General features: G+C 39.4%; 1 protein-coding gene across 1 annotated transcript in view; it reads left to right on the top strand.

Moving 5' to 3' along the window:
- The window catches only part of GK (glycerol kinase), a 45130-nt gene that overhangs the window by 11226 nt on the left and 15258 nt on the right, over window positions 1-18646 (top strand). Inside the window, exons 3-14 of the mRNA XM_065405912.1 lie at window positions 565-671; window positions 1189-1266; window positions 2276-2355; window positions 3162-3299; window positions 3880-3989; window positions 4804-4870; window positions 5964-5981; window positions 7879-7914; window positions 8917-8984; window positions 14675-14717; window positions 15777-15857; window positions 16696-16774. Coding sequence (XP_065261984.1) covers window positions 565-671; window positions 1189-1266; window positions 2276-2355; window positions 3162-3299; window positions 3880-3989; window positions 4804-4870; window positions 5964-5981; window positions 7879-7914; window positions 8917-8984; window positions 14675-14717; window positions 15777-15857; window positions 16696-16774 — 905 coding nt within the window. The remainder of the gene's footprint in view (window positions 1-564; window positions 672-1188; window positions 1267-2275; window positions 2356-3161; window positions 3300-3879; window positions 3990-4803; window positions 4871-5963; window positions 5982-7878; window positions 7915-8916; window positions 8985-14674; window positions 14718-15776; window positions 15858-16695; window positions 16775-18646) is intronic.

Genomic DNA, 18646 nt, shown 5'->3' with positions numbered 1-18646 from the left:
GTTTATGAAAGTTCAACCCTCACAATAGTCTCTCACCCATATTCTTCCACTGTCCAATCTTGCTTAAAATGGTGAAACTACTCATTTTCTTGACTGACTTGCCTACATTTACATTCTCCAGCTTCACCTATGAAGTCTGCACAACTTACTCTCTATCTCTAAATTTGCTGTACACTGTTCACCTGGTGTTATCCTCAGACTCTTCCCCCTCTGTCCTGAGGCAGTATACATGTATCTGTAGAAGATAGGAAAAAGGCTCTTCCGATTTTGAAATATCCACATTGCATTTTTAGAGAAAAAGTGAGACTGACTATTCAAATTATTAGGCTGCTTGATTAAACAAACACTGTCTATATGATGCAGAATAACGTTGGTCATTCTGCCGTGGAATCAGAACAAGTTGACCAGAGGGAAAAACTAGCTGAGTTAATTTTTTGATACTCTTTAATAGTGTGAACATGTGACTCTATGGAATGCTCTTAGAATTCTTCTGCAGCTCTCCATAAATGTAACATCTGCCTCATATTTGCTTCTTTTTTGATTGCTGTCAAATATTTGTTAAAGATGGGTGGAGCAAGATCCAAAGGAAATCTTGCAGTCCGTTTATGAATGTGTGGAGAAAACATGTGGGAAATTGAACCAGCTAAACATAGACATCACCAACATAAAAGGTATTGCTGCAGTTTCTTACGTGTAACTAGCTGCTTTTCAGAATATGCTTTTGGGACTGGGGAAGGTCAGATCATCTAGTAATGAAGTCAGTGCTTAGAAAGGAAGCAGGATTTAGCCCCATGTCAAAAAAAGCTCTGCATGTTGGGGAAATAAGATATTGCTGACACTTACCAGCAGTGCATTGTTTTGCCAAATAGACCCAATAAAATTCTCTCTGGGGATTGCAAAGAGGTTAGACAGCTAATGGATGAAATACTGATCACATTACACTGCAGTGCCTGCTGTTACAAAACTTTAGTTTCTTTGTTCATGTCAGGTTGTGAACATCAAACAGAAGAATAAGAGATGTAGAGCAGGGTTCAATTTTTTTTGAAATGATAGAAAAGTGGTATACCAAGAATGTAAAAGGCACAAGCCAAAAGGCTTTTATTTTCCTTTCACTTCCTTTTCTTCCCTGCCTGCCCTCTCAAAATCTCTAAAGTGTACTCTTCCCCCCCAACCCCCTTTGTTTTCCAGCTGTTGGAGTCAGCAATCAGAGAGAGACAACTGTGGTTTGGGACAAGACAACTGGAGAACCTCTCTATAATGCTATTGGTACGTGTATCAGTGCCTACCTGGTGTATATAGCTTCTTAAAGCTTATATACTCTTCCTTTCAGTACAGCCTCGCTGCAGTTGTACTAGCAGATTTTTAGAAATCCCATATAAATCTTGTTCGAACCTGCTAGTAATAATGACAATTTTTGGTGGCCTTTCCCAAAAGCTGTATGTTTGCAACCACTGATGCTGCAGTTACACAGAAAAATATCCTAGTTAAATAAAGATAAATAATAAAGATGAGCTATCATTTCACAATTTAGTTTAATAAGTCTTTTAATAGGGCTTCAGCAAAATAGAATGTTCACAGCTTGTGTTTGTCTGTCAGAGCTCTGAAGTTCTGCCTTGTCTTTTAATGTAGAATTGAAGGGTCCTAAGAACTTTCAGAAACCTGAACTTGGCATTGCTTTGAGAGAGGGGATTTAAGTTCTTCCTTCCAAGTAGCTTTTTGTGTTTAATGTTCAAGTGTGTGATGTTTAAGACTTTATCTTAGGTAAAGCTGAGCATCAGTAATTCTTTAACACTGTTTACTGCTGTAGTTGAGTGTTCGCACAGAAATAGTAAATGATCAACCTATTACTATATGTACTTTAAGCTTTCTAGGTGGCCTTGGTCTTCTGGTAAACTATTAAGTATTGTTACTCAATCACTTGGTTGACCTCTGTATTGTTCATGAATAGACTGAGAAACACAAAATATATCCTTGGTAGCCTCTCTTTGTAGAAAGTCATATTGTTATGTTACGGACCAGTTAGGCTTGCAAATAGAATGAGGTTACCTGTCCCTTCTACATTTTTACAATGATACAGAAATATGCATATGAATATTTCTTTCCTGTCAATTTTTTCTTTACTAAAAATATTTTAATGTCAGTTCCCTGACTTTAAGGACTTCAGCAATTTTTAGCAGAAGCTATACAGTTCCACTGTTCTTTGGCTCTGACAAATAGCAAATGGTGGTTGAATTATTATAAATGTGTTGTGTGTGTGCTCTATTTTGATTTGTAGTGTGGCTTGACCTGAGAACCCAGCCAACAGTTGAGAGGCTTCTTAAAATAATTCCAGGGCAAAATACATCATTTTTTAAGGTAAGGGATTTTTCTAGAATATCCAGTTAGTAATGCTTTAAATTAAGATTTCCAAATAGTCTGTGTGTTTAATGATTTTCTATTTGAAGTCTTGGGCATTATGTACCAGATGCCTCTCTTAAACCCACTAAACTCAGAGTTAGGGCTTCCACTAGAACTAGTAGTTAATACTGTCTTTAACCCACTTTCCCATCCTATGTTTGTCATACTAAAAATTAATTATTAGAGTAACTTTTAATTTATAGCATTAATTTAATATGGCTAATTTGAGAGTTGAGAAGCTGTTTCACTAGGGTCCATCTTCCTTTCACATTCAGCTTTTAGCCTGGTGGCTGTATGCTGGCCAAATGATGTCCTGCTTCTTTGTTCTATAGCCATATCTGGTAGGAGTGGGTCAGTGAACCAGCATATCAACTTGCTTGGCTGTAAAGCTACAAATGTAACTGAAGGTTCATCCTTTCAGTGTCATTGTAACATCAGTTTGTGCTATCTTACCCCAGGCAGCTATCATAAACAAGATAGGATGTCTGTATATGCCTTTATCTTGTTGCCACGTGGAAGGTCTTTGAACTCTCAACTGATCAGTTGTTGTGATCTTTGTTCATAGGCATGTTGGTCTTTGGTTTTGGTGTGAGACAGTTTTACGGTATTGGGAATGCTTGGTCTTATTTTAAAAAAGAAGAAAAATTAGGTTTAAATAAAGAATCTTGAGTTTCCTTTCTCTTTCCCTAACTTCATAGACAAGTACGGTAGTCACTGGAGGGGATTAACTCATGGCATGTCCTAAATGACTCTCACTCTTGCAGACTAGGACTGGCCTTCCACTTAGCACGTATTTCAGTGCAGTGAAACTTCGGTGGCTCCTAGATAACGTGGAAGAGATCAGGCAAGCTGTTCGTGATGGGCGAGCTATGTTTGGTACCATTGATTCATGGCTTATATGGGTATGTGTATGGGGGTTATTTTATTTAAAAAATAAATTGTACAACAGATTTTCATTGTTCACCTTTATACCAACTGTTGATGATAAAGGCATCCTCTGGAGGTCACATAACCAGAACTATACCTGTTGTGGAACTTCCTCAGTACTTGTGTGGCTACAAGCAAAATTTTAAAAAGAAACGTAAAAAAAAATAATCAGCTGCCTTAGAACATATGGGTGGAGGAGAAATTAAAACTTACATAAAATTTAGACCGGTAACCTTTTATAATATCTGTTTTGTGTATATGCATTATATATTCTGTCCACTATGGATATTCTTGTCTAGCTCTTCATTCACATATTGCAAAAATATCAAAGTTCCAACTTATTTCAAGGGTGCAAAAATACTATTTCTGTTTCTCAAAATAGTTTATTGATTTCATTCTTACTAACTATAATACTGACTATTAAACTGTGGCTTTTCAAACTTTCACCTGTTACTGGTGGGCTAGTAACTGGATTATTTTGCTTGAACTGTTGACTAATTTTTTTATTATTATTATTATTATTTATTTACTAATATTCTTGGTTGCTTTTTCCAGAGTTTGACAGGTGGGAAGAATGGAGGTGTTCATTGTACAGATGTCACCAATGCCAGTAGAACAATGTTGTTCAACATTCATTCCTTGGAGTGGGATTCTGAACTCTGCCAGTAAGTCTAATTTTTCATTTAAATCTATTGAAATAGCTGTATTAATCAATGAGGTGTAAAGACAGACACTAATTGTGCTTTTCAAAATAAGAATCTTCCATCAATGCTTGTCTGGTCACATTTGTGACTAAGAAGAGCGATTAGTTGCATTTATTATGAATATAACAATTAGGGTTTATTCTCTAAATAGGGTGACCAGATGTCCCGTTTTTACAGGGACAATCTCATTTTTGGGGACTTTTTCTTATATAGGCGCCTATTACCCCCCGCCGACCCCCTGTCCCGTTTTTTCATAGTTGCTATCTGGTAACCCTATCTCTAAATAGCTACATAACTTCTGTTTGGATTAATGAAGAGGCCAGATCTTAGTGTCTTTCTATATTGAAAACCTGGTACACAGAAATGATTTAAATATTAAGTTTGCCTTTAATTTCTGAGTTATCTGACTGCTCCTTCAGCATATTACACAAGCATAGTGCAAAATGGTAGTCTCATTGCTTTAAATATAAACTTAAAAAATTCTTTGGTACTCCAGCATGTATTCACTTTATTTTATTTCAAAATAGGAATGATTTTTCCAACTGTAAAAATGGAGTTGGATCTGTCTATAAAATGCTGAGCAAAGCAAATATTGCTTCATAACTCAAACATTCCAATGCTCTCCCACATCTTACTAGGAAAGACATTAGGTCATGATCTAAGATATGGATATCAAAGTTCCCTTTACATTATGTTTAATTTGTCTCAAAGTAGAAAATGTAAAACAATTTCTCTAGCATAACTAAATGCAAAATATATATATATTTTTTTGCAGTTTTTTTGATGTTCCTATGGAAATACTTCCAAAAGTGCGGAGTTCCTCTGAGATTTATGGTTTGATGGTATGTTTTCTTAAACTTACTCTCAAAGATATAGCTATTGGGGCTGATTAAAAGCAAGCTAATAGCTCTCTAGTTTTCTAGAACAATGTGGGTTGCTTTATCAAACGGTATGAATCCGATGTCAGCATCTGATAGCCTTTTTAATAGTATGTCAAATTAAGATCATTGCAGATAACACTCTTGATGAGTGTCAAACTAGTAAAACTCGGAATGGTTTTTTTGAGACTAGTAAATATCTGATACTTGTGAACTACTTATTGAATTTTGATAAGTAGCTGGTGAATTAATCTATAAGCAGCAGATTAAAAGTAATAAGATAGCTTCAAATAGTGCCCTTCCTGGGGCCACCGTGCTCCCAGAACAGCCAAAACTCCCATGGGCAGCTTCCATGCGAGTCTTACTGGTGGTAGGCATGCTGGGTAAGTCCCTTTCAGTGTTGCATCCCTGTGGGATTGAGTAAAGGATTTGGTAGGGTTCTGTGGGAGTTGGAAGAAATGCACGTTCCATCTTGGATTGCCTCCTTTTGAGAAGTAAATTCTAATTGCTTGTGTGTCTGTAAAGTTTGTTACATAAACATGTTGGAGCATTGCTGATGTATTTGTAATCAAACGGTGCTTTTAGAGCACTTGCAGAGACTTTCCCCAGGAGTGATTGCTGAACCGTGGTCATGCAGTTGAAAAGAGGTGGTGCTTAATTGCAGAACTTAATAACAGAACTTCATGGCTGGATGAAGGCTGCAGGACAGGATCCTGTTTGCCTATTGGGAGTTTATTTTGCTTTGAAGAGTGTCCTTTTATCTTAACTCCAGAAAAAGATTCTGGATTGCTCTTAATTTAACAAAAAAAAAAACACTTGTAGCTTTTTATTTTAATTTTTTTTTAACCAGGTTCTAAATGTGAATGCTACTAGGAATCTTAGTTGGTGTCTACTAATTTGAAGGGGTTAGATCAGAGTGAATTTTATTCTTACTTGAACCAATTCAGCAATTGGAAGAAGAGAGAAAGCTGATCATGGGAAACGAGACAGGATAGCTGATTATGATCTTTTTTGTCTTTCTCCTTCCTACCTATTATTATTTTCTTGCTGACTGTAGAAAATGTGCCCTAGCCTGGTGAGTAGAGACATTCATTAGGCTGTCCACAAGTTATGTCTCATCCATTCTGTTCAGATACAGTGCATTTCCATTTACTTAGAGGCATGCAACATAACATTTGTAAAACTAACAGATCCAGCTAGTGTCTCCAGATTGAGACATTGCGGTTAAGTGACCAGTGTTACTAGTATGTTTGCATAAATTTTGAAGGCTTGACAATTTCATATTTATAAAGAGAAACAGGTATGTCTGGCTTTGTAATGAGAACAACACTTGGTATTTCAGTGTAATAGAATTAAGGTTTGTAATGTTTGTTTAAATAAATTTAATATTAAACTATCAAAAAGCCCAATCAGTTAAAATGGGAGTTGTGGAAACTACTAAGATTTCCTAATTGGAAATGCACTGTCATGTCTTATGCATGGCTTCAATGAAAATGTATAGTCACAGCTCAAGAAAGAGTAAAATATCCTTTGCTTTTGTTAACTAGTAGAAATAGGACTGATTCCTGGTGATGCCTTTACAGGAATACCGCTGAAGAAACTTTCTAGCACATGGTTGTTTTTTTGAAGTGCTGCTTAGATTGAAAACACTATGTGGTCTTAAAATAAGACCTCTGTTATTGTTTACTTGTTAAATCACCTTATCACAATCACTTGTAATAGGAAAGTGCCTGTTCATAGTATCTCGTTGAACCTTATTGTTACAGGCCACATGCTAGCATACCACAAATGACAGTCTGTTTCTTATTTTAACAAGATTGCTTTTTATTTTAACCTAATATGGAAAACTAACAACTAAAACTGGTTTCTGGATTCCTCTATCTTAGGCTATGGAGTAAATGCATGAATCTTGCTGTTTACTGTTTTGATTTTAGACCTGATTTGTTGGATTAAGCAGAGGTGCTGTGCACACAAGAATTCAAACCAAGCTGTTGTAGCGATCCAAATTCCTCCTGTAAGCACTAGGACCTGCTCTATCTCTTAACTGGAAGGCATCACTCTGCCTCAATGCTTCTCTCTTCTATTCTACAGAGGGGAGGAAGCCACTTACCCCACCTTCCCCCACAGGGAGAGTTGCTTTGGGAGGTGGATTACCTACGTTGATGGCAAAATGCCTTCTGTCGATGTAGAAAATATCTATGCAACAATGGTACAGTTGCTGCTGGAGTGCCTGTAGTATAGAGACTCCATGAGAAGGCAATTTTCTGGTGACAATAGCCAATGGGAATTATCTGCATTCACTTGTTAGATGTAGCTGACTGACTGGTGGAGGAATAAGTTGGAGTAGCTTTGAAGAGATGTCATTATGATATAAAGTGAAGTCAATGAGAGCTGGACCAAGTAATGTAGCTCTCAATGACACTTTATGGGTTCCTGAGAGTGGAAAGATCTTTATCTCAAAATTAGCGAGCAGACTGTTGATCTATAAATGCCATTTTTATCCATGACAGTTGTTACACCATATGGCATTGATAGTAAAATGAAAAAGTATGAAAACACAAACAAGCAGAAAGAGTTTTTACAATATTTTTGTGGAGCGCCTCTGAGTGGAAGGAAAAGCGTTGTTGCAAGCTGGCTTCTTCAACATAATATCTAGCTTGTGCCAAGAGGCAAATTTTCAGTATTGTTGAACCTCTTTAGTCAAAGCAGTTTTCCTTTACATGCTAATTTTTTTATTTATTTTTTTAAATTTTTAAAGGCAGTCTTTTGAAATGGCAGTGACACGCCTTGCTTTTAAGTTACTACCCATTCTGGTACGAGGGCTCTTTGCTGCAACTGTTTCTGTCCACACTTGAAGCATGCATATCTCCATTAAAAACTGAGGAGTGTCTTTCCTTTACTGCTTAAATGTTACAGTAATTGATAAGCAAGCAGTGTGAAATAACTGAAGTTTCTTTCTGTATTTTTGTCAGAAATCCGGAGCCCTGACAGGTGTGCCAATTTCTGGGGTGAGTTCTTCAATTTGAATTCTGGCATGAGGACTTGGCTCTGCTTGGAGAGACCCTCACTGGATATAACTTAAAAATAAACTGATTATTTTAGAAAACTGACTTTTTTTTTATTTGCAACAAAATTCAATCATTTTAAACAAGTACAGTATACTTGCTAACTTACACAAATAATGAAGACCATCGTGAATTAATGAATTAAGGCCTGATCATGCAAACAAGTACAGTAGAACCTCAGAGTTACGAACACCAGAAGTACGAACTCACCAGTCAACCACACACCTCATTTGGAACCAGAAGTACATAATCAGGCAGCAGCAGAGACCAAAAAAAAAAAAAAAGCAAATACATTACAGTACTGTGTTTAATGTAAACTACTAAAAAAATAAAGGGAAAACAGCATTTTTCTTCTGCATAGTAAAGTTTCAAAGCAGTATTAAATCAATGTTCAGTTGTAAACTTTTGAAAGAACTTCCATAACATTTTGTTCAGAGTTATGAACATTTCAAAGTTACATAAAACCTCCATTCCCCTGAGGTGTTCATAACTCTGATGTTCTACTGTATGTTAGCAATTTAACTCTCACAAATAGTCCCATGGAAATCTAGGACGCTTCACAGTAAGTAAACATCATAAATGGATAACTCATTGGAAAATGAAAGCTAGCCATATGACAACCAGATCTACATGCACAAATCTTGAAGTGAGCTGAGAATTTGGCGACTAATGTCAAACACATGCAGATATTGCACTTGATCACACTTACTAAATTAATTGTTACCATAGCTAGTGGTACTAATTGGCACTTTTCGTTGGCAGTTTCAGTAGAGGGGAGAAAGAATGAATGTTCGTGAAGACTGCGCTTGTGTTCACTACCTTCTCATTTACAGTGTACACGACCCAAATTGGGATTATAGGCCTAGAAGTAATTGATTTAAGGTTATTGTTGTTACACAGTGATTCATATGCACTTCTTTGCTAAGAACATGTCTATCCTTTCAGTGCCTGGGTGACCAATCTGCTGCTCTAGTTGGACAAATGTGTTTCAAGGATGGACAAGCAAAAAACACGTAAGTTAGCACAACAATATTGAAAGCAAATACTAGATCATCTTTGTCCTCCATTGTGAATGTAGGAGGGATGGGGGAAAGCCGGATAAGGTTACAAAGGCTAAACACTAGCAGTTTGTGAACGCAGGTGTCTGCAATTCCTTCTCCTTCTTGCTTCTTTTCCTTTTTAAAAAGATATTAAATGGCAAAAAAAATTAATTCTGTTAAGGTTGCCTGGCAATAGCTCGTGCCCTTCCAGAATGTCTACTTCAACAAAACTCAGACTTGTGAAAACCAGGAAATTTCTAGTTGAAGTACGTGCCCATTCAGCCTGAACTCTGCCCGCTTTGAGTGGTGCCCCAGTAAGCCCATGTATTTGCACTCTGCTTTTGCCCTGTAATGAACAGGAGCTACCTATGCCTGCTTTACACTCACACACTTAGCCTACTCCACAGAAAGACCACCACACCTACTAAACTCCTTCAGCCCCTTCATCCTTATGGACACAATGCCATCAAATACTGGCCTTCACTTACCCATCATTAGACCCTCAGACTACTCTTATCTCCCACCTAACTGCGACAGTTCCCCTGGCAAAACCACCCCATGCTCTGCTAGTGACATCGCCTACACAACGCAGTGCTGAAATGGGGCATACTGGCTATCCCAAGTTATGTGTTGTGATGCTTCCCAGGATTATGAAGCACCTCCTTACTACCTGCCCTTAGCATGAGGAATCCTTGTGTGTGCCTGCTGTGGGTCAGCTCCCTGCCTTCACTGGCCACAGGCAACACAAGCACTCTCCTCTCAGTGCACATAGGCTCCACTATCCCTCTGTAGGTTAGCAATAGGCACATTCCAATCTCCGAGCGTCTCTCTGGATTGTCCACTGGACACTCGCAGTATTCACAGCTTCCAAAAAACCAGTACATCCCAGCATACCAGATACACCTCGGATCACTGCTCCACTTAACACACAGCACTTGGATAAATCCATAGTGAAAACAGGTAAAAGTTTATTTAATGGAGTTAGAGATTCAAGTGGTAGCAAGTAGAAATATTGGAAACAAATAGTTGCATATAAAATAAAAGAGCACGCATTCTAGAACCTACACTGACTTAACTAGCTACTGTCATGACTTACAGTGAAAAGCTCTCACAAAATCCTTCCAGCGTATTACAGCCAACCTTGGCTGTGATTGTCATTCATAAGACAAGCATGCTGTTAGCTTGCCTGTCAGTGCAAACATCCAGGGTGTTTCCCTGTACCCCACCTCCGAAAAAACCCTGTTGTCCTTACTCGGAAACAGGATGCCCCTCCTGCTGGTTATGTTTTCCTTTGTGTCCCTTTCTTGTCAATTGCTAATCAAGAGATTGTGAATTCAGCTCAAATTGTAGCTAGGCCTCCATTGTGAAACACACCTCACAATATGCACATGACCAACCAGAGAGAAATAAATGTCTCTTCCCTCCTACCTAACAGGAGCATGTTTATCCCCTTCTGGGGACATGCCTTAGCTCTCATACCTTACGAACATAATTTTCAATACAGATACATAATTCTCTCAACATTATATATACACATACATTTTTGCAATGATTATGACAACCAGTTGGCTACTGGTTCTTGGTAGATGTCGTCAGATGCCACCGGTGTGGTGCTCTGCTCTGTTCAATGTTGATAACAGTCGGCTGTGTGCGTGTGTTCCCTCTGTGTGCTGCCCCGGCTCTGCAGATCGCTGGCACAGCAGACCCCAAGAGAACCTCCAATGACCACAGACTCCGATAAGGTATGAAGGCACCCGTCCGGGTTTATTGTCAAACGAAGCACAGTAATAGTTCCCCGCAGACTCTACAGGACATACTACGAATATGTGCCCCCTGACAATGGACCAGCTCAATCAGTGGCGGGACTCTCCACTGCCCCCTAGGCCAGACAAAGACGTCCACTGAGGGATGCATTCTTATACCCAGGTACAAACAGGTTACACATCATTGAACACATTGAGGTACAGCCCCTCTATGCATTAAGGTGCTGCCTTTCTCCTGGTACAGGTTGGTTCGAACAAACAAGTCTATCCATCATATTGTCTATCCATAATATTGTCCTTTTGACCCTGTCTTTAGGCTGGGTCTGCCTGTTCCTTGTTATCTGTGTGGGATGTGTTTGTACTGGGCTGTTCTGATGCCGTCCTAGCACACGTTCTTTTAGCAGCCTTCCTCTTGCCAACTTCTGTGAGCAGGGCCTGCCTCTAGCTCACAGCCTAACTTTTGATTTATGTTAGCAACATCTTGACCATTACTTCAGTTCAGGCCTCATACCGGGCCTCTGATACCAAGGGTTTATGTCTCAGGGCCTCATCTTACTACAGTAGATACCTCACATGCCACCTTCTGGTAAATATAATGGTGCATATATCTAACCTATAGGATCCCAATATGTACCCCCTCTGCCAGTTGACCAGAAACCTCTTGCTACCCCATGTGTCCCTTTTTCCTTTGGTCTCTCACACATAGAGATCAGAGAAGGGGCTCACGCACACGTGCGTGCACACCCACCGAGGGCCAAACCCCGATCACCTCTCTTTAAAGGTACTCCAACTTATTCCTCAACCAGCTACAGCTAACACAGTGAATGCAGATAATTCCCAGTGGCTATTGACCGCTCCACGGGGACAGAGTTAAGTTGCATGGACATTTACCTTAACTCACTATTTCCTGTTTTCCATAAGTTTGAGTTCTGCTGACTTAGACACTTTGAAGGCGCACAAGCTATGTTTGGGCAACATTCACTCTAGGTTAATGAAGCTTTCTAATGTTTGTTTTCCTATGGTTTTGTTTTGTTTTGGGTTTTTTGTTTTTGTTTAAAGAAAAATGTTGATAGGATTTAGTGGTCACTTAGGCCTTTGTAATTATCACATAGATGTGCTGTTCAGATGCTTCTGTGGACAGGTAATAAGTGTTAGCACTTACAAACGCTTTACGTCAGAGCTCAAGGAGGTAAAGTTATTTTTCTCCTTGTATAGATGGGGAAACTGAGGCACAGAGGTGACGTGACATGACTTGGCCACAGTCACCCAGCATGCCAGTGACAGAGCCAAGAATAGTCTGAGTCCTAGCCATTGGGGGTCTACACATCCAGCTGCAGCGTAGGAGGCTCAGTGGTGTGAAGTTGTCTTTTCCTTAGATGTTCTTAGCTGAATGAGAACACGCCATGGAGATGAATATGGCCTACAACAATACAGCTCGGAGACATGTGAACTCATATGAGGGGGTGTTACCATCCCCCTCCACAGTGCAAGGGAGCCTATGATATGCATATATCCTCACCCCAGTCTCAGCAGTGTTGTCTTGATGCATTCTCCAAGCATGCTTGTTCTAAGCTTACTCCACCCAGAGAGGCAGGGCTTCACCACATCCTATCTCACATCGGTGGGTGGGGAGGATAGAGAGAGATTCCTAGAGGGATAAGCCTCCCACATATCCCGACTCTCATGTGGTTGGGGGCAGGCAGAGGGGCTCAGATGCCCTCAGGAGGACTAGCCCACTAGCTCTCTGCTCACACAGGGATGTGGAAAGGGTCAGATTCCAGTAGTTGGGCAGAGGCCCCTACATCTCCCAACTCACAAAGGGGGTCAGGCAGAGGAGCTCAGATGCCCTCTCAAAATAGCAGTGTATCTATGGACAGCCACTTGGGCTAGCTGCTCCGAGTACGGTCCCACAGACACTCCTGGGAACATAATTGGGCAGCTTTCCCCACCCACTGCCCATGCTGCAGAGCACACACTGCTAGCTTGAGGACAGCTAGCATGGGTACATCTCTGTGAGCCGGGAGTCACACCTCCCGGCCTAAATGTAGACATACCCATAGAGTCGAGCTTTAAACAAAAAGCTGGTCTAGTCCTTACTGTGGTGGACCTGGTCTATTGTACTGACTTGTGGTAGGTGGGTCATGTTGGTTTTGGCTCAGTTTAAAATACTGAATACACTGAAACTTGATAGCTCCAAAAGTTTACTGCAAGGAACTAAATCAAATTGGAAGAATCCCCAGGATATAGTGGTGCGTCTTGCAAAATCTGAAAGTTATAAAATCTCCCTTCATAAATTGAGTCGCCCAAGCACAACAAACACAGGTGCTGGAGCGTGGTAGGATTACAGTGTAAGGGTGAATGGCAAGAAGCATGTCAGTGCTCAGCCAGCATGCTAGACCAGAAGGGAGGATTCCATTTTGGATGGAGCATTTAGCCTAAGGCCAGAAATGTTAGGACATCTTCACCTCTCAGCCTTGTCCCTTGGTAGAGTAGCTGATCAATTAAATTGGAGAAGTACAGTTTCAAAACATATCTGAAGTGTTTGCGGAGGTGGAATTAAACATTCAGCGGATGCATAATTCTTTGCTTAGTTGAGTTATTGTTCAGTTAAGCATCCAGCTCTCACACGATCACATGCTTTATTGAGCAAATGGGTACATGCAAAATAGAGCCTTGAAACCTGATGCAATCTGACTAAAAGTGTCGGGACTGGGTTGGGTGGGAAAGGAACTAGACCCGATCAGGTCAACGTGGGAGCAGCTGTCTGCCCAGCTCCTGCTGGCCGCCACTACCTTGCTGCGCTCACATGTGCAGCAAGGCAAGTATGCCAAGGAATTTCAGTACACTCGCACAGAGCAGTAGAGGGTGGTGAATAGTAGTACAGCCACTGCTGCACTGACACCACAGGCAGGAAGAGGAGAGCTGACCCTGGGGCAGGAGGTAGCAGTGGGGCTACCTAAGGTTCAGGGGGAAGGGTCGGGTTGGAAAAATGACTTGACCTGTAAGCATTGGGTGAGCTTGGGTCCAGGTCAGGTCTAAAAATTAGGCCTGAGCCAACCTCCTAATGCAAAATAGGTTTTTCACACAATATAAGAAAGAGTGCTCATTGGTAGTTGCATTTTGATCAATATCCTTTCCTTATTAATCTCCACTTTACCACCTGTTTATACCCTAAGTTACCGTTTAATTGTCTTCTACTTTACTGGAACACAAAATGATCTACGTAACTGACACAAGAATTTTTTTTTAACCCATAAGGGCTTTTGTTTAAAAAAAAAAAAAAATGCAGACACTAAAAAGTAGTGTTTTATTTTTCTGGATGCATTTTACTTGTTTCATATGCACATATCAATTGTTTTGTCAAAATATACCTTTGAAATACTTCATGCATTACTATTTTAAGCTAACCTGTTGCCTTCATGTTTGTTACAAAGGAATTTCTCACTGTGTTTTTAATTACACATGATGAAAACCTATTGTAGTTTATCTGAATTTTTTTATAAACATGTTTGTCAGCTTCATATTTTCTTAGAGAATTTGAAAATGTGCCATTCCCATTGTGTGGTGTTTCTGAAAATGTTCTCTCTTTAGTGAGAGTCTCTTGTAGTTATAGTCTTAAAATTACTCTTCCTATTACAAGCTCTGCAAACTGCCCTTCTTCCTTAATTGCTCACTTAAAAGTTGGAGACATAATTCAACTAAGTTTTATACGAAGTTCATTTTACAAGTTACTCCTAGACTAGTTGTAAGGTGGTGGTGGTATTTTGCTATATTAAGTTGCCTTATCATGACATTCCCATAACTCAACTGTGATAAATGAATGTCAAAGATGTCTATCTTCTGTTCCTGGTTCTTCATTTTCTTTTTATAAATTACTACCTTATGTCTTTTCCACTACAGGTATGGAACAGGATGTTTCTTGCTTTACAATACAGGTCAAAAGGTTGGTTGCTTGAATTGGAAATAGCTTGCTAGGAGTATGAATTTTTCAGTCAAGTTGCTTCTCTTGCTAAATAAGCAGATATTGTTCCATAAGCCCTTCATACATTTTCCTATTGGGTATCTCTTGAGTCACTTCACTTCCTTATCCCCCTATAAGTTTTTTTTATTGTTTTTTTTTTTTTTTTTCTTTTGGTGCAAGGTCATAAAGTGTGTAATCTGCACAAGATTAAGCAAGATTATTTTATGTTTTAAAATGAAGAACAAATGATAATAGCAGACAATTGAATATACAAAAGGTCTAAAAGGAAAATAGCTCACTTGTGTGCTCATGTGCTGTCTTGTTAAGCATGAGTCTTTTAAAATAACTTCTGCAACGTTTTTCTTATTCCACTTAAAAGTTGCTAATATAGTTCCTACAGGTGCGGAAAAAGGGCATTTTGTAATCTACAAGACTAGAAAGCAACATTTCAGTCAACATGTCGCTTGCCGAGGCTCCATTTCCTTGTTTTGTGGTTCCTAAATTGCTAAAAAGGGAAATGACAAACTTTCATAATCTCACCCTGTTCTTTTGCATATGCTTTTCTGCCTCTACCTACATGTTTCTCTGCCTGTTGGTTCCCTGTTCCCTTAGCTGTCTGCTCCTCTTCTACTCCCTTGACTACTTCCATTGCCTTCCCTCTGTTTTCTTGGAAATTTCTTTTTTGCCTCGCAGTTCCAGTCTAGAGGCAGCTAAGCTTGAGTCTGATCCTTGTTACCAGCTGCTTCTGCAGGCCTCCAGTTTATTCTTTGCGGTGAAGACCCTGGAAGCTTCTGGAAATAAGCAGCATCAACAAGTTTCCATGGGTTGCGGATTGGGAACTGTGCTAAAACATTGGCTAATTTAGTTTCTAAACTTACTTACCTGTTATACTAAAGATTTTGTTTTTTCTCCTTTACTCTTTATAAATAAGGACATCTCCTTCTAATTTTACTATTTTACAGTATTTTATGCAGTAATTTCTCTTAGAAATGTGACTCCTGACTTTTCCCATTCAAGCACTATCTATGTTTTATTTTTTAGCCTGTTTTGTCTGAACATGGCCTTCTGACCACAGTGGCTTACAAACTGGGCAGAGACAAACCTGTATATTATGCACTAGAAGTAAGTATATGTGGCAATTGCTCCCGCCCTCTCTTTTTGACACCATTCTTTTTTTCTTTTCATTCTTGGAATCTTGATTCAGAAAAACTGTCCAGCAGATGGAAGAGTAAATCCTTCTATGTGCACAAAAACCTTAATTATGTCAAAACGTTTCCAGCCTTATGACAGACCTTTACACATACAGTAAACAAAAAAGAAAAAATAAGAGGAAGTCCTAACATTCTATTCCATTCTTAAATATACACTGTTACCCTTAAAACTAATCATCTTCACTCAGGGCAAGCGTGACTAGGTATTGCTTTGTCATCTAATGCTGTTGTTTTTTAGAGCAAACTTCTAAAAGATCAGGAGCATCTACCAAACCTGTAGGAAGGCTCAATGTTCTTAGACATTGATCCTCCAAACACTAAGCACATGAGTAGTCACTCCAAAGTCAGTGGAACTATTCATGGGCCTGAAGTTTATCATCAGGATTTGGAGGCCTTAGGTTGGAATACATAAGGCATTCAGACCTCGCAACTGTGTATACTGAAGTCCAGATGTGACAGTTCAGGGGCCTGGGCCATAAAGCCAGTCTGACCAATATCTTGACAGTTCTTCGGGGGGGGGGGGGGAAATCTCCATGTGGTAGAGAACTGGAGTAGTGTTGACTTCCCTGTACTGCTGTGCTCTGACACTCCCCCAGCCGCTGGACTGCCTGTGGCTCCAAAGGGTTGTTCAAGTACAATTTAGAGCTCTTCAAAGATGATAGGCATTTTTGTCCCACCTTTCTGGACTCTTGATTTTTTTTATGCTAGAAATTAGTAAACTGCATGTATGACCGTTCTTGTTTCCCTAGGGCTCTGTTGCCATAGCTGGTGCTGTTGTTCGTTGGCTAAGGGACAATCTTGGTATCGTAAAGTCTTCAAGTGAAGTTGGTGAGTATTCATAACTTGTAAATGTTTTTCAAACTGAATAGAGGGCGAACACGGTCTTGAAGTCTCTAGTGTTGAATAAAAGGTCAAAAGATGCAAGGAAAATAGAAGAGCGGGACTACAGTAAAACATGCATAAGTTTATACCAGTCCTTTTTGCAATTACTAAAAAAGATTATGTAAAGTTACATTTTTTACATATAGCATTGCTGCTAGTCTAGCAAAACCTCGTTACTGCTGAAATATGTAGAAATTACTAAGAGCTGTGCTACACTGACATAGCAGATTTATTGGTTCATTTTAATATTGAGACATTTGGGATAAATAGTATACAGGTCTCACTGTGTAGTCCACTGAAAATTATGTCACAACACCTACAAACTTGTTCCCAGACTAAGAAATGGGGGACTGAAGCCCCAGACCTGCAGTGCGCTCTGTGCAAGGGGTGCATGGAGTTCATTGAAAGATTAATACCTCCATTTGCTGGACTGTACCAAATGGCATTTAACTTGGAATGTGAATGTAATATCTGAGAATGATCCATTTTGCCTGAGAATGGATTAACCAGTAGAAACCTGGGTAGCTAACACTTTTATATTCTTAAACTAAACTAAAAATGCAGGTGTGTAATGCTTTGAAATTTTGGAACAGAATTGACTTCTGAAAAATTAACCATATACAAGGGATAAAATTTTGAAAAAGAAAGGAGCCTTTGTTGTCATTGACCAAAGTCATTTGGACAGTCTTGTAAGTTTTACACCAAATCTGAATAGACTTTGTTTTGTATTAAAATAAAAAAAAATGGTAACAGTCAAGTATCGAACCTATTTTCTAAAATTAGGCTCCTAAATCCATATTTCGACAGATATATCCAGAAGTGCTGAGAATCCACAGTTCCCACTGACTTCAGTGGGAGCTGGGGTTGCATAATTCCTGCACAACAGCAACTGAACTTCTGAAAATTTTAATGTTTAATCTTCAGTTTTTGTCAGCATTACTCAACATTTAGGAACATACCTTTATTATTCTCATCTGTGGTTGATCCCAGAGAACTTCTTTAGAGGGAAAATGTATTGTCTACACATGAATGCTTTTTTAAAGGGACATTGTCAGCATAAAATCTATTCAGTTTCAGAAGAGTTGAAAGTAGTTGCAAATCCCATGCATGACCCTAAGTTCTCCTCACCAATTTTTGTAGTTTACAATTGCATATTCTTATTCTTGGTTTCTATGTTCTGATCCACACAAACAGGGGAAATTTACTTCACAATACAGGGGAAACTATGAAACAGACCCTACAGTATTGTCAGATGCAGAAAGCAAATAAGTTGGATGGGAGAGGAAACCAAGCAATACTCTTTTCCATCATTTTTCAGTTAAGGTTGACACAGGTGCTACCTTTAATGATGATAGGTAAAACTTTCAGAAGTGCAACTCTTAAATATACTGTCCCGTCCAAGAACCAAATGAAATATCCAGAATTGCAAAGGGAGAAATAAAATGGCTCCTCATAACTGAAATCTAAGGGTATGTCTACACAGGAGTTGGAGGGGAAAATTCCAGCTCAGATAGACATACCCATGCTAGCTTTGATTTGAGCTAGCGTGTTAAAAAACAGCAAGGTAGCCTTACCTACACCGACAGCCGGATAGGCTAGCCACCCTGAGAACATACTTAGGATTTCAGATGGGATTGTACTCGGGGTGACTAGCCTGTCCCACCAATCTTTAGTGTGCCAATCTTTATTGCACCAATCTTTAGTGTGCTAGCTCTGATCAAACTAGTGCAAGTATATGTATTGAAGCTGGAAAAGAAACCTTCCAGCTCTAGTGTAGACATAACCTAATCGGGCATTGCTCAGACCCTGAAACATCTT

The sequence above is a fragment of the Emys orbicularis genome, chromosome 1 (genome assembly GCF_028017835.1).
Source record: "Emys orbicularis isolate rEmyOrb1 chromosome 1, rEmyOrb1.hap1, whole genome shotgun sequence".
Lineage (NCBI taxonomy): Eukaryota > Metazoa > Chordata > Testudines > Emydidae > Emys > Emys orbicularis.
This window is presented reverse-complemented; position numbering and strand designations above follow the sequence as displayed.